Source organism: Oncorhynchus masou, chromosome 32 (assembly GCF_036934945.1).
Source record: "Oncorhynchus masou masou isolate Uvic2021 chromosome 32, UVic_Omas_1.1, whole genome shotgun sequence".
Lineage (NCBI taxonomy): Eukaryota > Metazoa > Chordata > Actinopteri > Salmoniformes > Salmonidae > Oncorhynchus > Oncorhynchus masou.
This window is the reverse complement of record NC_088243.1, coordinates 9440512-9462566: the sequence shown is the minus strand read 5'-3', so window position 1 is coordinate 9462566 and position 22055 is coordinate 9440512. Positions and strand designations below refer to the sequence as shown.

Here is a 22055-nt window from a genome sequence, read left to right as displayed (position 1 = left end):
TTTCAGATAGATTACTGAATCGATATCCTCGCTCATTATTTGGTATTGCGTGAAGCCTATGAACGCATATTCGGCACATTAAAGTTTAATTTCCAATGTCAAGGTATATTACAGTTGTATTCGCCCGTATAGCATCTCATGTAGACATGTACTCCCAAGTTAAATCGATGTCAAAATTGATAGAGATGTGGTACGGGGGCGTTCCGTTCATCTGAAACTTGCGTGCGTTGAACGTGGCTGAATCACACGGCATGGGGTGGGGAGTTACTTTTACAGGCTATATAGCCTGTTACGTTGCATTCTGACTTTTCAGGACGTTTAAGTTAATGCGTGGTACTGTAGGTTATTTATTGGGAATATACAGTTCCAATACTATTTTCATATTGGACAGGTTGTAGGATCTGGGGCCAGGAGTTTTGTAGATTCATACGAACCATCCAGGGCCCGTTTCCCGATGGCGATGCATTGTACAAAATAGCGGACGTAGACGTCAAACACGTTTCCCAAAACACAACGTAGTGCACTAGATACAAACGGTAATTTACCTGTGTCGTTACAAGAGCTGTCCAATGCTGACAATTATTCCAGAATAAAGGCTAAAGAGTTAGCTGTAGCTCTTTAGAGGATAGCTATTCAAATGTATATATTTTTACAATATATATTATATGTTTTTACAGAGAAGAAATGTTCTGTAGCCTGTTATGTATTTGTCTGTACTATATGTTTGCCATGTGTTATGTAATCTAAGTATTTACTCGTGCTATTTTCTATGCAATGTTTGATTGATGTAAACTCTGAATTTCTTCAGTTTATGTAAACTGTGTGCAAGAATTAATAAAAATCTAAATCGAAAATATCAACTATCAGCTATAACTACAATATGTTGACAACTGTTTTCGTAATTGCGCAACAAATCATTGTAGCCTAATGGCAGGCAGGAATTGAGCCCTATGTAGGCCTACAGATATTATTGAGTCATACTAAATGATTAAACATGAAGTAGCAAGTTGCTGTGATACCTAATATGTTGACCTACAGTGAAATGGGGGAGCTTTTAGATGAGAGCAATATATAGATACAAATATTAAAGCAGCTCAGATGGAGACTTATTTTTTATTTTACCAGGCAAGTCAGTTACAAACAAATTCTTATTTTCAATGATGGCCTGGGAACAGTGGGTTAACTGCCTGTTCAGGGGAAGAACAACAGATTTGTCAGCAACAGACCTTGTCAACTCAGGGGTTTGAACTTGCAACCTCCCGGTTATTGGTCCAATGCTCTAACCACTAGGCTACCCTGACGTAATACTAGGTTGGTCTATCAATTGCACATACAATATATTGACAAACGTATGTGGACGTCCCATCACATGAGTGGATTCTATTTCAGCCACACCCATTGCTGTCAGATATATAACATCGAGTACACAGCCAATTTCTGCTCTGCTTGAGCTGCCCTGGTCAACTGTAAGTGCTGTTATTGTGAACTGGAAACGTCTAGGAGCAACAACGCCTCAGCCACGAAGTGGTAGGCCACACAAGCTAACGGAACGGGACCGCCGACTGCTACAGAGCGTAACGTGTGAAACTTGTCTGTCCTTGGTTGTAATACTCATTTCCGAGTTCCAAACTGTCTCTGAAAGCAATGTCAGAGCAAAAACTGTCCGTCGGGAGCTTCATGAAATGGGTTTCCGCACACAAGCCTAAAATCACCATGCGCAATGCCAAGCATCGACTGGAATGGTGTAAAGCTCGCCAGCATTGGACTCTGGAGAAATGGAAACGCTTTCTCTGGAGTGATGAATCCCGCTACAGCATCTGGCAGTCCAACTGACGAATCTGAGTTTGGCGGATGCCAGGAGAACGCTACCTGCCCCAATGTATAGTGTCAACTGTAAAGTTTGGTGGAGGAGGAATAATGGTCTTGGACTGTTTTTCATGGTTTGGGCTAGGCCCCTTAGTTCCAGTGAAAGGGAATCTTAATGCTACAGCATACAATTACATTCTGGATGATTCTGTGCTTCTAACTTTGTGGCAACGGTTTGGGAAAGACCCTTTCCTGTTTCAGCATGACAATTCCCGCGTGCACAATGCAAGGTCCGTACAGAAACAGTTTGTCAAGATCAATGTGGAAGAATTTGACTGGCCTGTCCAGCACCACATCAAGCACGTTTGGGATGAATTGGACTGCCGCCTGTGAGCCAGGCCTAATTGCCCAACATCAGTGCCCGACCTTACTAATGCTCTCGTGGCTGAATGGAAGAAAGTCCCCGCAGCAATTTTCCAACATCTAGTGGAAAGCCTTCCCAGAAGAGTGGAGGCTGTTCTAGCAGCAAAGGGGGGACCAACTCCATGTTAATACCCATGAATTTTGAATGAGATGTTTGACGAGCAGGTCTCCACATATGTAGTGTATTTAAAAGTGATGTCAATATTTAGCCTAATAATCTAGCTATTATAATTTGGTTATTTCGGATTTCATTTTTTAAAGCTTCCTAGCTTTGCCTGTTTATAACATTGCGAAATGTTTAGGCTATTTATATGAAGTCTTCTAGGTTCACTGGTCACAGAGAGATAAACATCTTCATTCTTTCTTTAGTGTATAAATTGACTTGGGACGTTTAATCGATGATCTAAGGACGCACTTAGCTGTTCTATTAGTGGTCTGAGGCAGGCATTACCGTAATTGCTGGACTATTAAGCGCACCTGAATATAAACCGCACCCACTGAATTATAGAAAAAAAAGGATTTTGTACATAAATAAGCCGCGCATGTTTATAAGCCGCAGGTGCCTATCGGTACATTGAAACAAATTAACTTGGTCACTATCTTCCTCTGCACTGAAACCACAGAAGTCATCTCCTTCGGTGTCGGAGTTGAATAGCCTCAGAATTGCTTCATCCGATGTTGGATCGTTTTCATTGTCGCTCTCGTCACTTTCATCCAGAGGCAAATACCCCGCTGGGCTCATGCTGCCCCTTCAACACGCAGCAGTCCAGCCTTTTCGAAATCCGTTGACTAGTGGATTTTTCGACAATGCTCCACGCTGTCAGGACCCACTGGCAGACTTGACCATAAGATGCTATTCGCCTGCGGCCCGTTTTAGTGAAGGATTTCTCCCCACTTGTCATCCAAGCCTTCCACTGAACAAGGAGCGCCACCTTAAATGCACGATTTACACTGATGTCGAGAGGCTCCAAATACTTTGGGCCATCTGCTTTTCTTCCCTCTGAAAGCTTTTGTTGTCTTTTTGCACTGAGTCAGTTCCTCACGCTGCTGTTTCCAACGTCTTATCATCAACTCATTAAGGCCAAGCTCCCATGCAGCAGCTCTATTTCCTTTTCCAACAGCCAGATTGATCGCCTTCAACTTGAAAGCTGCATCATATGCATTTCTCTGTGTCTTTGCCATGATGAGGGTGACAAAATTACTACCGTAATCAGAATGATGGGAAGTTTGAGCGCGCTCGATTTACGTCACATTATGTGACGATGCGCAGTTTTTTGGCGGCATGAATCTTGTGAAAGCGTGAAAAGTCCATAAATTAGCCGCGTCATTGTATAAACCGCGAGGTTCAAAGTGTGGGAATAAAGTAGCGGCTTATAGTCCGGAAATTACGGTAGATTTCAAGTGCAATGAAAGACGAAAGATGGAAAGTTAAGATGCTCTTATGAAGGTTCTAATGCTAAACTTAGAAAGATGCTTTTGGGAAACTGAGCCCAAATATCACGAGGTGACATTCTGTTTTGCCAGAGGTTTGTCCCATAGAGGTAGAAAGAGGGCTCCAGATGCATATAACCCATTTTAGAATAGACCTTGCCATTGAGGGCTTCCACCATTTCATAGTTGTCAACCCAGCGGGCATTTTTTTGGGGTTGGTAGAGATCAGCCAATAATAATAACACTGTCTTCTGCTTAAATTGGGTTGCCTATTGCACCTTTAAAGACATTTACATGCCATCTGCAGTAGCCACATCGATGTTTGGATTCATTATTAATTATATGCACCCATTGATTCTTGATGAATTAAAAAATGTATTTTACCTTTATTTAATGAGGCAAGTAAGTTAAGAACAAATTCTTATTTTCAATGATGGCCTAGGAACAGTGGGTTAACTGCCTTGTTCATGGGCAGAATGACAGATTTTTACCTTGTCAGCTCAGAGATTTGATCTTGCAACCTTTTGGTACGAGTCCAACACTCTAACCACTAGGCATCCTGCCACAACAAGAATATAGCTAAGGGGGGCGCTAGAGAGCGTGCTATGGAGTTGACGTGCTTTGCTAGAGCTCCGCTCCAGTTTGAAACAAATGAGTATTTATCTTAACCGCTCACGACCTATAACTTCAAACAAATATGACAAAGGGAAAAGGAACCAGAACAGGGAGCGCTAAACAAGACAACTTGAATGAGATAGACAACGAACCAATTTCAACGTTGCCAACCCACGAGGAGTTAGCTGAAGAGGCTAGCTTCCAAGAGTCCCCCACAGAGCCTACGCAAAGTGACATACTGGCTGCCATAAACTCACGAAGCAAGAAGGTGGACACAAGGTTGGCTGATATCTCAAAGAGTATTGGGACTTTGGCCGAAACTGTGAAGGCAACTCAGCGAAGGGTGCATGAGGTTGAGCAGACGACAGACGATCACGAGGCCAGGCTATAGGGCATAGAGAAACAGTGCTCAACGTTCAAAAATGACAATAAAACCCTGACTGGAAATGCTCGAGTCGCATTCAAGATGCCAGAACATCCGAATATGTGGGATCCAGGAGGACACTGAGAAAGGGAAACCCACTGAATTTGTCTCGGAGCTGATACCGGCCCTGCTGGGGAGTGAACACTTCAAAATGGCCATCCTGATCGATCCGCGCACACAGATCTCTGGCAACGAAGCCGGCCAAGGGAGGCCACCAAGGCCATTCATTGTACGGCTGCACTATCCCCAGACCAGGGATCTCATCCTCAAGCTGTCAAAAGTTCCACCTTAACTTCAACGGAACCAGGGTGTCTTTCTACCCAGATCTTACATTGGAGGTGAGGAACCAACGGAAAGAGTATGATGAGGTACGCAACAAATGCAGGGTGGCCAACATCCGATATGGATTCCTCTTCCCAGCCCGGTTTAAGGTGACAGTCGAAGGATCAACATGTACGTTTGACAACCCAAAAAAGCCGATTCGTTCTTGACAAGCAAGCTCCCTGGCTGAGGATACAGAACGGCTGTGTCAGCCGGCTAAATGACCAAATACAGCCCAGGAATGTGTTTGGATTTCCGGACTAAGGCTTTTCGATTAGAAGATCAGAATTTGGGACTATGATTGGTGAGATGTTGTGGCTAATACAGCATTGTTTGGCACATCATGTTTTAGCGCCACTCATCCCCTAACGTGAGAGTTAAGTGTTAAGTGTTATTTAATATTAGCGTATATGCAGAGCATCTATAGACAACGAGTTAGTTCAAGCTGTATGTCTAGACACCCTAAGGTTTGTGTATTAGCCAAGAAGTGCTTGGTTTGGGGAAGTCACTCAGTAAAGGGACGGGAGGGGGGATGGGGTATGTGTTTTATGTTCACGTTTATTATTAGTACAGGTGGCATGACAAGCTCCCGCACGGTGGGACGTTTTTCTTCTGAGTTTTGTATGACAGCAACAATTTGCTCTAAAATAAGAAATGCCACATAGTGACAGAGCACAGAGTAGACCAGGTGGAATAAAGATAGTCAGCTGGAACTGTAATGGCTTAGGGCATGTGGTGAAACGAGCTAAGGTTTTTTCTCATCTTAAATCACTGGGTGCTGACATAGTGCTTCTTCAAGAAACTCATATGCTGGATCGGTCAGGTATACCAGTCTAACTTTGATGAAAAAGCGAGAGGGGTAGCAATCCTGATAAGGAAAAACATTCCTTTTGTTTACTCATCCTCCATTTCAGATCCTAATGGTCGGTATATTATTGTGGCTGGTACTGTGACAAAATATCTTGTTTAAAACGGGAACGTTTTTCATCCAAAAATGAAATTGCGCCCCCAGAGTTTCAAGAGGTTAATAGAATTTGACTCAAATAAATGTGAAAATCACCCAGTAAAATCCTATTTGAGTAAAAGTCCAAAATTATTTGGTTCTGAAATATACTTAAGTGACAAAATTAACGTAATTGGTAAAATATACTTAAGAATCAAAAGTACAAGTACAAATCAAAAACCATCAAGCGCTATAATGAAACTGGCTCTCATGAGGACCGTCACAGGAATGGAAGACCCAGAGTTACTTCTGCTGCAGAGGATACGTTCATTAGAGTTAACTGCACCTCAAATTGCAGCCCAAATAAATGCTTCACAGAGTTCAAGTAACAGACACATCTCAACATCAACTGTTCAGAGGAGACTGAGTTGATCACGCCACCATGGTTAAATTGTTGCAAAGAAACCACTACTAATGGACACCAATAAGAAGAAGTGACTTGATTTGGCGAGAAATAGACATTCAACCAGTGGAAATCTGTCCTTTGGTCTGATGAGTCCAAATTTTAGATTTTTGGTTCCAACCGCTGTGTCTTTGTGAGATGCACGGATGATCTCTGTATTTGTGGTTCCCATGTGAAGCATGGGGGAGGAGGTGTGATGGTATGGTGGTGCTTTGCTGGTGACACTGTTAGTGATTTATTTAGAATTCAAGGCACACTTAAGGAGAGTGATGAGTGCTGCATCAGATTACCTGGCCTCCACAATCACCAGATCTCAACCCAATTGGGATGGTTTGGGATGAGTTGGACCACAGAGTGAAGGAAAAGCATCCAACAAGTACTTAGCATATGTGGGAACTCCTACAAGACTGTTGGGAAAGCATTTCAGGTGACTACCTCATGAAGCTGGTTGAGAGAGTGTGCAAAGCTGTTATCAAGGCAAGGGTGTCTACTTTGAAGAATCTCAAATATAAGTTATATTTTGATTTGTTTAACACTTTTTTGGTTACTACATGATTCCATATGTGTTATTTCATAGTTTTGATTTCTTCACTTGTATTCTACAATGTAGAATATAGTAAAAATGATGAAAGACCCAGGAATAAGTAGGTATGTCCCAACTTTTGACTGGTACTGTATATATTTAAACAATCTTGGATATGGGACAAGAATAGAGGAACAATGACATTTACAACAACAATAAGCGTTCCTAATCTCTGTCCAGAATGTCCAGAAAGGGACCCACAATCTTGACAAATCTGCCGGAGGAGTTAATATACTGGAGGAGTTAGTCCTGAAGAAGTTAGGAGTTAGTGTTGGAGGAGTTAATCTGCTGGAGGAGTTATTCTACTGTAGGAATGAGTCCTGGATGAGTTAGGAGTTACTGCTGGAGGAGTTACTCTGCTGGAGGAGTTAATCCTGGAGGAGTTAGGAGTTAGGGCTGGAGGAGTTAATCTGCTGGAGGAGTTAATCCTGGAGGAGTTAGGAGTTAGTGCTGGAGGAGTTCATCTACTGGAGGAATTATGCCTCGATGAGTTAGGAGTTATGGCTGGAGGATTTAATCTGCTGGAGGTGTTAATCCTGGAGGAGTTAGGAGTTAGGGCTGGAGGAGTTAATCTGCTGGAGGAGTTAATCCTGGAGGAGTTAGGAGTTAGTGCTGGAGGAGTTCATCTACTGGAGGAATTATGCCTTGATGAGTTAGGAGTTATGGCTGGAGGATTTAATCTGCTGGAGGTGTTAGTCCTGGTGGAGTTAGGAGTTAGTGCTGGAGGAGTTCGAGTTAGTGCTGGAGGGGTTAATCTACTGGAGGAGTTAATCTGCTGGAGGAGTTAGTCCTGGAGGAGTTAGGAGTTAGGGCTGGAGGAGTTAGGAGTTAGGGCTGGAGGAGTTAATATACTGGAGGAGTTAATCTGCTGGAGGAGTCAATCTGCTGGAGGAGTCAATCTGCTGGAGGAGTTAATCTGCTGGAGGAGTTAATCTGCTGGAGGAGTTAGTCCTGGAGGAGTTAATCTGCTGGAGGAGTTAATCTGCTGGAAGAGTTAACTGCTGGAGGAGATAGTCCTGGAGGAGATAGTCCTGGAGGAGTTAATCTACTGGAGGATTTAATATGCTGGAGGAGTTAGTCCTGGAGGAGTTAGGAGTTAGGGCTGGAGGATTTAATCTGCTGGAGGAGTTAATCTACTGGAGGAGTTAATCTACTGGAGGAGTTACACCTGAAGGAGGTAGGAGTTAGTGCTGGAGGAGCTAGTGCTAGAGGAGTTAATCTGCTGGAGGAGTTAATCTACTGGAGGAGTTAGTCCTGGATGAGTTAGGAGTTAGGACTGGAGGAGCTAGTGCTGGAGGAGTTAATCTGCTGGAGGAGTTAATCTACTGGAGGATTTAGTCCTGGATGAGTTAGGAGTTAGTGCTGGAGCAGTTAGTCTGCTGGAGGAGTTTCTGCTAGCCATTAATCTTCCATTCTGTTCTTTCTGCTAGATCTACGGAAGTTGACTTCCATTCTGTTCCATTTCTGCTAGATTCTGCCATTTCTGTCTACGGAAGCAAGGGGGTAGTCTGCTAGCCATCTACGGAAGGAACAAAATAATGGCATGGGTGACTTCCATTCTGTTCCATTTCTGCTAGCCATCTACGGAAGCAAGGGGGGTGGGTGACTTCCATTCTGTTCCATTTCTGCTAGCCATCTACGGAAGCAAGGGGGTGGGTGACTTCCATTCTGTTCCATTTCTGCTTTCTTCCATTCTGCTTTCTGCTAGCCATCTACGGAAGCAAGGGGGGGTGGGTGACTTCCATTCTGTTCCATTTCTGCTAGCCATCTACGGAAGCAAGGGGGGTGGGTGACTTCCATTCTGTTCCATTTCTGCTAGCCATCTACGGAAGCAAGGGGGTGGGTGACGTCCATTCTGTTCCATTTCTGCTAGCCATCTACGGAAGCAAGGGGGTGGGTGACTTCCATTCTGTTCCATTTCTGGGGAAGCAAGGGGGTGGGTGACTTCCATTCTGTTCCATTTCTGCTAGCCATCTACGGAAGCAAGGGGGGGTGGGTGACTTCCATTCTGTTCCATTTCTGCTAGCCATCTACGGAAGCAAGGGGGGGTGGGTGACTTCCATTCTGTTCCATTTCTGCTAGCCATCTACGTAAGCAAGGGGGGTGGGTGACTTCCATTCTGTTCCATTTCTGCTAGCCATCTACGGAAGCAAGGGGGGGTGGGTGACTTCCATTCTGTGAGGATTATTTTTTTCAGACACCTTTCCAAACATCAGAGCCTGTTGTTCATCGTAGGACGATCTTAGAACAGACTCTGAACAGCCAAAGTGAGCAAGTTCTGGGTCAGGTTCAAATGGCCCTCTCATATATCTTTGAATTTCAATAAAAAATGTTCCCCTGAAAAATGATGAATTAGGGGGAGAGCCAAAACATTTCTGAGTTAATGAACCCTCTGAGGGTTTACATCTGTCACACAGTGGAGAGACCTTGGGGTCAAGTATATTTCATTTGGTTTTGGAGTAATGAAGTCTATGCGTGTCTTTGTGTTCTATCAATGAATATATATCATTGATGGAACAGGAGTGATTCTAGAGAGGGCTTCTCCCTATAGATCATCGGATATGTCTATATCTAACTCTTTACCCCAGGTGTCCTTGAGATGACCAGTAGAGGTCTCTGTGTAGTTGGAGAAAAAGGAGACAAACTGTGAGATGAGGTGTTTTGAGTTGGGAGAGTGCTGTAGAGATCATTAAACTAATGTTATACAGGGAGGGTATCAACATTTAGAATTTTCCCTTTGATATAGTGTCTGACTTCTAAATAATTGGAAAATGTGAATGGGAGAATTTGAATGTATTATTTAATTGGATGAATGGTGCTAATTGCTTAACTATGTATAAATCTTATGTTGCGGCCAGTCCTTTCTCCCTCCATTCACAAACACCCAGACCGAGATGGAACAAAATAATGTTTAAAGCATATCTGGGATTAAATCATATCGGGGATTAAAGCATATCTGGGATTAAATCATATCGGGGATTAAAGCATATCGGGGATTAAATCATATCGAGGATTAAAGCATATCGGGGATTAAAACATATCAGGGATTAAAGCATATCGGGGATTAAAGCATATCGGGGATTAAAGCATATCGTGGATTAAAGCATATTGGAGATTAAATCACATCGGGAATAAATCACATCGGGGATTAAAGCATATCTGGGATTAAATCACATTGGGGATTAAAGCATATCGGGGATTAAAGCATATTAAAGCATATCGGGGATTAAAGCATATCGGGGATTAAAGCATATCGGGGATTAAAGCATATCGGGGATTAAAGCATATCGGGGATTAAAGCATATCGGGGATTAAAGCATATCGGGGATCGGGTATCAGGCACTTTATAAACATGCTTAATCTGGTTTAAAGCATATCAGGGATCGGGTATCAGGCACTTTATAAACATGCTTAATCTGGTTTAAAACACATATATTTTTAAATTCTCCAAAGAAAGATGTTGCTCAGTTTGTTTATGCACTGCTTTGGAGAAAAGCATGGTTGTGGAAGAGAGGAATTTGTTACAGACCTGACTTCCATATTTAGCCACATGGGGGCAACCGTGTCCAATTTATCAGGGAAAGCTAGTTGCTAGTATGCTAATGCCCTGGTATTTGCTGTGCCCAGTAATAATGCCTAAAGATGGGTAGGCCTAAACCACCACTTTCCTTTGGCATTTGCTATTGGGATTTACAAATACGATGGGTTTGAAGATTCTGGCATAGAAAAAGGAACCTGGGAAGATAAACTATTTTTATTGTATTAATGCACCCCATCATACAAAGAAAGAGGAAATACTCTCCAGTTCTCTATGTTTTGTTTTAACTCACTGTAGTTACATTTGAAGATGAGTTTTGGATTTCTAGGTATTTTTAGTCCCAGGTAAGCACATCTTTAAATGTCATCCTCTCTAGCTCACTCTAAATGGTATCCTCTCTAGATGTAATAGTATCTGAGATACACGTCATCACTTTTCCCCCAACTGATTGAATAGCCAGATAGTTTGCCAAAGTCTAGTAGGCTAGGGACAGAGGCTATTGAGCCCGAGAGTTATAGAAGCACATCGTCTGCATATATGTTTCCTACTTTATGGCCTTGGATATGAGAATGATCACTTATTTATATCTCCAGAGGATGAAGAACAACAGCAAAGAACAGAGGACTGGATAGATCTGCCGGACAGATCTGTGTGGTTCAAGGGGACTGGATGTGTCACTGATGGTCAGAATAGAGGATGTTGGGTAGGCGTAGAGCATTTTGACCCAGGCGATAAATGAGTCGCCAAATCCAAACCAAGTGAGTGCTTCGAACATGTATGACCATTCTATTTGGTCAAATGCTTTTTTGACCATCTAGCGATGTAATAGCCACCTTGGATCTGTTCCCATGATTTGCATATAGAATGTTAAGCAGCCTGCGCACATTAGAAAAGGAGAACCTGCCAGGGATAAACCCTGTCTGATCCGGTGAATAATGGCTGTTACATGTTTGTTCATCCTATTAGCAAGCACTTTGGCAATTCTTTTAGTATTGAAATTAAGCAATGCTATTGGTCTATAATTTGCCGTATCTGTTACTTCTCTGCCTTTTTTTTAAACATAAAGCAAATATTGGCTTCACACAATGATTTCGGCAAAATATAATTTTCTGTTGAATCAGTGATCATCCCGAGTAAGAGCGGAGCGAGCGCTTCACTGACTGTTTTATAAAAACCACAGCTGAAACCATGAGGGCCTGCAGCCTTTCCAGGTGGCAAAGCTTTTGCTGCCTCAATTTTTTCCTCTGTTGTGAAATTTGAGTTCAATTCTTTTTTGGGGCGCTATCATCAAGTTTTGGCAGGCTGATGGAATCAAAGAAGGCTGATACATCCGAACCCGCAGAAGCATCGGATCAGAACCAGAAGCATCGGATCAGAACCACCAGAAGAATTGGATCAGAACCAGAAGCATCAGATCAGAACCAGAACTATTGGATCAGAACCAGAAGCATCAGATCAGAACCAGAACTATTGGATCAGAACCAGAAGCATCAGATCAGAACCAGAACTATTGGATCAGAACCAGAACTATTGGATCAGAACCACCAGAAGCATCAGATAGAAAGCAGAACCATTGGATATGGAAAACTATAACTATGAGTACAATTCTTTGAAGCAGTTGTTTAGGTAGCCTAGTGGTTAGAGTGTTGGACTTGTAACCGAAAGGTTGCAAGATTGAATCCCTGAGCTGACAAGGTAAAAAATCTGTTGTTAAAAATCTTGTTTGTTCTTAATTGACTTGCCTAGTTAAATAAAAAAGTCTCAGTAGGATCTGTCAGCAAGGTGCCTGCAGGATATTATGGATTGCTCTATTTGCATGATCCCTTTACTTGCCTAGCCAAAAACCTTTCCAGGTTGTCCCCTAGTTCAAATAGTTTTTGTCTCAGCTTTAATAGGAGGTTACTGACCTGAGAACCAAGAATATAATTCTATTCATATTTCAATTTCAAAATATTGTTGTAGTCAACCTGAGAGTGTGAAGTTCTGTATGTCTCCTCCGAAGCCGGGAGCTTTTTTTCCTATCTTATCCAGTTGCATGCGATTCCATTTTCTTTCAATGGCAGACTGAAATAATATGACCTTTCATAGCTACTTTAAAGTTTCCCATAGTGTAGAATCAGATACTACTCCTGTGTCATTAGTCTCGAGGAACTCATTCAACTTGGCTGTCATGCAGTCATTCAATGATGGGCTGTGACCAAGGAGGGGATGAATCACCAACTGTAGTTCTATTTTGGCAAAGAAAAATGTAGGGACAGCATAATTGGACTGTGATCAGTTATTAAGTTGCTATGCTATTTCAAATTGAGCACATTGGGTATCAATTTGGAGTCTATTATGAAGTAGACGGTTCTAGAATAAGACATGTGAACAGGAGAGTAGAATGAGTAGTCTTTGTCTGTGGGATGTTGCAGTCTCCAGACGTCCACTAGATTCCTGGATATGATTAGATTATTCAGAACCTGGACAGAGGTGATATTTGGTGCAGTATGTGTGGACAGTCTGTCAAGATACAGATCATGGTAACAATTAAAACCATTATATCGATTATTAGATTAGTGCTACTCTGATCTGGGAGTCTATCAAAAACATGATGGAAATGTGGGTCATCACTGTTTGGTTCATAGACGTTCAATAGGGTGATAGGGAAAGAGTTAATGTTCCCCGATACTATGATGTACCTACTGTGTGGGTCCCTGATACTATGATGTACCTACTGTGTGGGTCCCTGATACTATCATGTACCTACTGTGTGGGTCCCTGATACTATGATGTACCGCCCCCAACTGCTTCCCCGGAGAAACCCAGCCTCACCCCACTGCTTCCCCGGAGAAACCCAGCCTCACCCCACTGCTTCCCCAGAGAAACCCAGCCTCACCCCACTGCTTCCCCAGAGAAACCTGCCCTCTCCACTACTTCCCCAGAGAAACCCAGCCTCACCCCACTGCTTCCCCAGAGAAACCCAGCCTAACCCTACTGCTTCCCAGAGAAACCTGCCCTCTCCACTACTTCCCCAGAGAAACCCAGCCTCACCCCACTGCTTTCCCAGAGAAACCTGCCCTCTCCACTACTTCCCCAGAGAAACCCAGCCTCACCCCTCTGCTTCCCCAGAGAAACCCGCCCTGCCCCACTACTTCCCCAGAGAAACCTGCCCTCTCCATTACTTCCCCAGAGAAACCCAGTCTCACCCCACTGCTTCCCCAGAGAAACCTGCCCTCTCCACTACTTCCCCAGAGAAACCCAGCCTCCCAGCCTCACCCCACTGCTTCCCCGGAGAAACCCAGCCTCACCCCACTGCTTCCCCGGAGAAACCCAGCCTCACCCCACTGCTTCCCCAGAGAAACCCAGCCTGACCCCTCTGCTTCCCCAGAGAAACCTGCCCTCTCCACTACTTCCCCAGAGAAACCCAGCCTCACCCCACTGCTTCCCCAGAGAAACCCAGCCTCACCCCTCTGCTTCCTCTCGGAGAAACCTGCCCTCTCCACTACTTCCCCAGAGAAACCCAGCCTCACCCCACTGCTTCCCCAGAGAAACCTGCCCTCTCCACTACTTCCCCAGAGAAACCCAGACTCACCCCACTGCTTCCCCAGAGAAACCCAGCCTTACCCTACTGCTTCCCCGGAGAAACCCAGCCTCACCCCACTGCTTCCTCAGAGAAACCTGCCCTCTCCACTACTTCCCCAGAGAAACCCAGCCTCACCCCACTGCTTCCTCAGAGAAACCCGCCCTGCCCCACTACTTCCCCAGAGAAACCTGCCCTCTCCATTACTTCCACAGAGAAACCTGCCCTCTCCACTGCTTCCCCGGAGAAACCCAGCCTCACCCCACTGCTTCCCTGGAGAAACCCAGCCTCACCCCACTGCTTCCTCAGAGAAACCCGCCCTGCCCCACTACTTCCCCAGAGAAACCTGCCCTCTCCATTACTTCCACAGAGAAACCTGCCCTCTCCACTGCTTCCCCGGAGAAACCCAGCCTCTCCCCACTGCTTCCCCAGAGAAACCCAGCCTCTCCACTACTTCCCCGGAGAAACCCAGCCTCACCCCACTGCTTCCCCAGAGAAACCCAGCCTCACCCCACTGCTTCCCCAGAGAAACCCAGCCTCACCCCACTGCTTCCCCAGAGAAACCTGCCCTCTCCACTGCTTCCCCGGAGAAACCCAGCCTCACCCCAATGCTTCCCCAGAGAAACCTGCCCTCTCCACTACTTCCCCGGAGAAACCCAGCCTCACCCCACTGCTTCCCTGGAGAAACCCAGCCTCACCCCACTGCTTCCCCGGAGAAACCCAGCCTCACCCCACTGTTTCCCCAGAGAAAACCAGCCTCACCCCACTGCTTCCCCAGAGAAACCTGCCCTCTCCACTGCTTCCCCGGGGAAACCCAGCCTCACACCACTGCTTCCCCGGAGAAACCCAGCCTCACCCCACTGCTTCCCCGGAGAAACCTGCCCTCTCCCAACTGCTTCCCTAGAGAAACCCCCCTCCCAACTGCTTCCCCAGAGAAACCCAGCCTCTCCCCACTGCTTCCCCAGAGAAACTTGCCCTCTCCACTACTTCCCCGGAGAAACCCAGCCTCACCCCACTGCTTCCCCAGAGAAACCCAGCCTCACCCCACTGCTTCCCCAGAGAAACCCAGCCTCACCCCACTGCTTCCCCAGAGAAACCTGCCCTCTCCACTGCTTCCCCGGAGAAACCCAGCCTCACCCCACTGCTTCCCCAGAGAAACCCAGCCTCACCCCACTGCTTCCCCGAAGAAACCCAGCCTCAACCCACTGCTTCCCCAGAGAAACCTGCCCTCTCCCAACTGCTTCCCTAGAGAAACTCACCCTCCCAACTGCTTCCCCAGAGAAACTCACCCTCCCAACTGCTTCCCCAGAGAAACCCAGCCTCACCCCACTGCTTCCCCAGAGAAACCTGCCCTCTCCACTACTTCCCCAGAGAAACCCAGCCTCACCCCACTGCTTCCCCAGAGAAACCCAGCCTTACCCTACTGCTTCCCCGGAGAAACCCAGCCTCACCCCACTGCTTTCCCAGAGAAACCTGCCCTCTCCACTACTTCCCCAGAGAAACCCAGCCTCACCCGACTGCTTCCCCAGAGAAACCTGCCCTCTCCACTACTTCCCCAGAGAAACCCAGCCTCACCCCTCTGCTTCCCCAGAGAAACCCGCCCTGCCCCACTACTTCCCCAGAGAAACCTGCCCTCTCCACTACTTCCCCAGAGAAACCCAGCCTCACCCCACTGCTTCCCCAGAGAAACCCAGCCTTACCCTACTGCTTCCCCGGAGAAACCCAGTCTCACCCCACTGCTTTCCCAGAGAAACCTGCCCTCTCCACTACTTCCCCAGAGAAACCCAGCCTCACCCCACTGCTTCCCCAGAGAAACCTGCCCTCTCCACTACTTCCCCAGAGAAACCCAGCCTCACCCCTCTGCTTCCCCAGAGAAACCCGCCCTGCCCCACTACTTCCCCAGAGAAACCTGCCCTCTCCATTACTTCCCCAGAGAAACCCAGTCTCACCCCACTGCTTCCCCAGAGAAACCTGCCCTCTCCACTACTTCCCCAGAGAAACCCAGCCTCACCCCACTGCTTCCCCGGAGAAACCCAGCCTCACCCCACTGCTTCCCCGGAGAAACCCAGCCTCACCCCACTGCTTCCCCAGAGAAACCCAGCCTGACCCCTCTGCTTCCCCAGAGAAACCTGCCCTCTCCACTACTTCCCCAGAGAAACCCAGCCTCACCCCACTGCTTCCCCAGAGAAACCCAGCCTCACCCCTCTGCTTCCTCTCGGAGAAACCTGCCCTCTCCACTACTTCCCCAGAGAAACCCAGCCTCACCCCACTGCTTCCCCAGAGAAACCTGCCCTCTCCACTACTTCCCCAGAGAAATCCAGACTCACCCCACTGCTTCCCCAGAGAAACCCAGCCTTACCCTACTGCTTCCCCGGAGAAACCCAGCCTCACCCCACTGCTTCCTCAGAGAAACCTGCCCTCTCCACTACTTCCCCAGAGAAACCCAGCCTCACCCCACTGCTTCCTCAGAGAAACCCGCCCTGCCCCACTACTTCCCCAGAGAAACCTGCCCTCTCCATTACTTCCACAGAGAAACCTGCCCTCTCCACTGCTTCCCCGGAGAAACCCAGCCTCACCCCACTGCTTCCCTGGAGAAACCCAGCCTCACCCCACTGCTTCCTCAGAGAAACCCGCCCTGCCCCACTACTTCCCCAGAGAAACCTGCCCTCTCCATTACTTCCACAGAGAAACCTGCCCTCTCCACTGCTTCCCCGGAGAAACCCAGCCTCTCCCCACTGCTTCCCCAGAGAAACTTGCCCTCTCCACTACTTCCCCGGAGAAACCCAGCCTCACCCCACTGCTTCCCCAGAGAAACCCAGCCTCACCCCACTGCTTCCCCAGAGAAACCCAGCCTCACCCCACTGCTTCCCCAGAGAAACCTGCCCTCTCACTGCTTCCCCGGAGAAACCCAGCCTCACCCCAATGCTTCCCCAGAGAAACCTGCCCTCTCCACTACTTCCCCGGAGAAATCCAGCCTCACCCCACTGCTTCCCTGGAGAAACCCAGCCTCACCCCACTGCTTCCCCGGAGAAACCCAGCCTCACCCCACTGTTTCCCCAGAGAAAACCAGCCTCACCCCACTGCTTCCCCAGAGAAACCTGCCCTCTCCACTGCTTCCCCGGGGAAACCCAGCCTCACACCACTGCTTCCCCGGAGAAACCCAGCCTCACCCCACTGCTTCCCGGAGAAACCTGCCCTCTCCCAACTGCTTCCCTAGAGAAACCCCCTCCCAACTGCTTCCCCAGAGAAACCCAGCCTCTCCCCACTGCTTCCCCAGAGAAACTTGCCCTCTCCACTACTTCCCCGGAGAAACCCAGCCTCACCCCACTGCTTCCCCAGAGAAACCCAGCCTCACCCCACTGCTTCCCCAGAGAAACCCAGCCTCACCCCACTGCTTCCCCAGAGAAACCTGCCCTCTCCACTGCTTCCCCGGAGAAACCCAGCCTCACCCCACTGCTTCCCCAGAGAAACCCAGCCTCACCCCACTGCTTCCCCCGAAGAAACCCAGCCTCAACCCACTGCTTCCCCAGAGAAACCTGCCCTCTCCCAACTGCTTCCCTAGAGAAACTCACCCTCCCAACTGCTTCCCCAGAGAAACTCACCCTCCCAACTGCTTCCCCAGAGAAACCCAGCCTCACCCCACTGCTTCCCCAGAGAAACCTGCCCTCTCCACTACTTCCCCAGAGAAACCCAGCCTCACCCCACTGCTTCCCCAGAGAAACCCAGCCTTACCCTACTGCTTCCCCGGAGAAACCCAGCCTCACCCCACTGCTTTCCCAGAGAAACCTGCCCTCTCCACTACTTCCCCAGAGAAACCCAGCCTCACCCGACTGCTTCCCCAGAGAAACCTGCCCTCACCACTACTTCCCCAGAGAAACCCAGCCTCACCTCTGCTTCCCCGGAGAAACCCGCCCTGCCCCACTCCTTCCCCAGAGAAACCTGCCCTCTCCATTACTTCCCCAGAGAAACCCAGTCTCACCCCACTGCTTCCCCAGAGAAACCTGCCCTCTCCACTACTTCCCCAGAGAAACCCAGCCTCACCCCACTGCTTCCCCGGAGAAACCCAGCCTCACCCCACTGCTTCCCCGGAGAAACCCAGCCTCACCCCACTGCTTCCCCAGAGAAACCCAGCCTGACCCCTCTGCTTCCCCAGAGAAACCTGCCCTCTCCACTACTTCCCCAGAGAAACCCAGCCTCACCCCACTGCTTCCCCAGAGAAACCCAGCCTCACCCCTCTGCTTCCTCTCGGAGAAACCTGCCCTCTCCACTACTTCCCCAGAGAAACCCAGCCTCACCCCACTGCTTCCCCAGAGAAACCTGCCCTCTCCACTACTTCCCCAGAGAAACCCAGACTCACCCCACTGCTTCCCCAGAGAAACCCAGCCTTACCCTACTGCTTCCCCCGGAGAAACCCAGCCTCACCCCACTGCTTCCTCAGAGAAACCTGCCCTCTCCACTACTTCCCCAGAGAAACCCAGCCTCACCCCACTGCTTCCTCAGAGAAACCCGCCCTGCCCCACTACTTCCCCAGAGAAACCTGCCCTCTCCATTACTTCCACAGAGAAACCTGCCCTCTCCACTGCTTCCCCGGAGAAACCCAGCCTCACCCCACTGCTTCCCTGGAGAAACCCAGCCTCACCCCACTGCTTCCTCAGAGAAACCCGCCCTGCCCCACTACTTCCCCAGAGAAACCTGCCCTCTCCATTACTTCCACAGAGAAACCTGCCCTCTCCACTGCTTCCCCGGAGAAACCCAGCCTCTCCCCACTGCTTCCCCAGAGAAACTTGCCCTCTCCACTACTTCCCCGGAGAAACCCAGCCTCACCCCACTGCTTCCCCAGAGAAACCCAGCCTCACCCCACTGCTTCCCCAGAGAAACCCAGCCTCACCCCACTGCTTCCCCAGAGAAACCTGCCCTCTCCACTGCTTCCCCGGAGAAACCCAGCCTCACCCCAATGCTTCCCCAGAGAAACCTGCCCTCTCCACTACTTCCCCGGAGAAACCCAGCCTCACCCCACTGCTTCCCTGGAGAAACCCAGCCTCACCCCACTGCTTCCCCGGAGAAACCCAGCCTCACCCCACTGTTTCCCCAGAGAAAACCAGCCTCACCCCACTGCTTCCCCAGAGAAACCTGCCCTCTCCACTGCTTCCCCGGGGAAACCCAGCCTCACACCACTGCTTCCCCGGAGAAACCCAGCCTCACCCCACTGCTTCCCCGGAGAAACCCAGCCTCACCCCACTGCTTCCCCAGAGAAACCTGCCCTCTCCCAACTGCTTCCCTAGAGAAACCCCCCTCCCAACTGCTTCCCCAGAGAAACCCAGCCTCTCCCCACTGCTTCCCCAGAGAAACTTGCCCTCTCCACTACTTCCCCGGAGAAACCCAGCCTCACCCCACTGCTTCCCCAGAGAAACCCAGCCTCACCCCACTGCTTCCCCAGAGAAACCCAGCCTCACCCCACTGCTTCCCCAGAGAAACCTGCCCTCTCCACTGCTTCCCCGGAGAAACCCAGCCTCACCCCAATGCTTCCCCAGAGAAACCCAGCCTCACCCCACTGCTTCCCCGAAGAAACCCAGCCTCAACCCACTGCTTCCCCAGAGAAACCTGCCCTCTCCCAACTGCTTCCCTAGAGAAACTCACCCTCCCAACTGCTTCCCCAGAGAAACTCACCCTCCCAACTGCTTCCCCAGAGAAACCCAGCCTCACCCCACTGCTTCCCCAGAGAAACCCGCCCTGCCCCACTACTTCCCCAAATGAAGCACTGTTCTACCCATCTCATGTAAATTGAGACTTGTGGGCATGATGCCTAGAACAGACCCAATACTACACTAGCAAGCTAACAACAGTCAGACTTAACAGCCCTATCCATGGTTGATGGAAAACAAATGAATACGTTACTGTTTATGTATAAACTTGAAATCCACTGTTTGCTCAGTCAGTGCCTTCGGAAAGTATTCAGACCCCTTGACTTTTTCCACATTCTAAAATGTATTTAAGTATATTTTTCCCTCATCAATCTCACACAAAACCCCAAAATGACATGGCGAAAACACATTTTTAGAAATGTTAGAAAATTTATGAAAAATATAAAACTGAAATACCCTTTTTACATACGTTTTCAGACCCTTTGCTATGGGACTTGACATTGAGCTCAGGTGCATCCTGTTTCCATTGATCATCCTTGAGATGTTTCTACAACTTGATTGGAGTCCACCTGTGGTAAATTCAATTGATTGGACATTATTTGGAAAGCCACACACCTGTCTATAAAAGGTCCCAGACTTGACAGTGTATGTCAGAGAAAAAAAACAAGCTATGAGGTCGAAGGAATTGTCCATAGCGCTCTGAGACAGGATTGTGTCAAGGCACAGATCTGGGGAAGGGTACCAAAACATTTCTACAGCATTAAAGGTCCCCAAGAACACAGTGGTCTCCATCATTCCTAAATGGATGAAGTTTGGAACTATCAAGACTCTCCCTAGAGCTGGCCGCCCAGTCAAACTGAGCAATCGATGGAGAAGGGCCTTAGTCAGGGAGGTGACCAAGAACCTGATGATCACTTTGACAGAGCTCTACAGCTCCTCTGTGGAGATGGGATAACCTTCCAGAAGGATAAACCATCTCTGCAGCACTCCACAAATTAGGCCTTTAGACGGAAGACACTCCTCAGTAAAAGGCACATGACAGCCCGCTTGGAGTTTGTCAAAAGGCACCTAAAGACTCTCAGACCATGAGAAACAAGATTCTCTGATCTGATCAAACCAAGATTGAAAGCTTTGGCCTGAAGGCCAAGCGTCACATCTGGAGGAAACCTGGCAACATCCCTACGGTGAAGCATGGTGATGGTAGCATCATGCTGTGGGAATGACTAGTCAGGATTGAGGCGATAATGAACGGAGCAAAGTACAGAGAGATAATTTATGAAAACCTGCTCCAGAGGACTCAGTACTTTAGACTGGTTGAAAGTTCACCTTCCAACAGGACAATGACCCTAAGCACACGTCCAAGACAACACTGGAGTGGCTTCAGGACAAGTCTCTGAATGACCTTGAGTGGCCCAAACAGAGCCAAAGCTGTCACAAAGGCTTCTTTGAAGAATCCCAAATATAAAATATATTTTGATTTGTTAAACACTTTTTTTGGTTACTACATTTTTCCATGTATTAATTGATAGTATTGATGTCTTCAATGTCTTTTCTACAATTTAGAAAATAGTAGGCCCGGGCCACTAGAGGGAACTGTCAGCAAGCAAATGGTCAGTCCTGTGAGGAACTCACCAAGTCCAGTAGGTCTATTATAAGATCTCTGTATCCTGACCACAGATAAAGTTGTCCATCACCTTCATGTCAGCCAAGGACTTCTTTAGTAACCAAATGCTTTGTTCTCTTCATAAAACCTCCCTGGCCATTTCTAATAGTTCAGTATTATGACAGTATAGCTTTCTCCATTCCAGTGGATTCTAGTTGGGATACATTTACTGTTCCATATTCCCATCATAACCATTAGGTCGAGATGGAGAAACACAAACTGATCTTAGATCAGTGTTAATGTCTAAAGGCAACTTCATTATCCTCCCCCCAGTTATGATGCCTTAGAGCTGTTCCTATGACAAGGGGTGTATTCACAAGGAACCAAACAGAACTAGACGGAACCAAACAGGAAGGGACCTACCACTACACTAACACAGACCACCACTACACTAACACAGACCACCACTACACTAACACAGACCACCACTACACTAACACAGACCACCACTACACTAACACAGACCACCACTACACTAACAGACCACCACTACACTAACACAGACCACCACTACATTAACAGAGACCACCACTAGATTTCACAGACCACCACTACACTAACACAGACCACCACTACACTAACACAGACCACCACTACATAAACACAGACCACCACTAGATTGCACAGACCACCACTACATT

General features: G+C 47.8%; 1 protein-coding gene across 1 annotated transcript; it reads left to right on the top strand.

Annotated features, from left to right (window-relative positions):
- Nucleotides 1–13315: 13315 nt before the first annotated feature.
- On the top strand, nt 13316–19863 carry LOC135526890 (nascent polypeptide-associated complex subunit alpha, muscle-specific form-like). The gene is made up of 4 exons (XM_064955556.1): nt 13316–13759; nt 13980–16082; nt 16263–18081; nt 18293–19863. The coding sequence occupies exons 1-4, from the start codon at nt 13316–13318 to the stop codon at nt 19861–19863; spliced, it is 5937 nt and encodes a 1978-aa protein (XP_064811628.1).
- Nucleotides 19864–22055: the final 2192 nt, after the last annotated feature.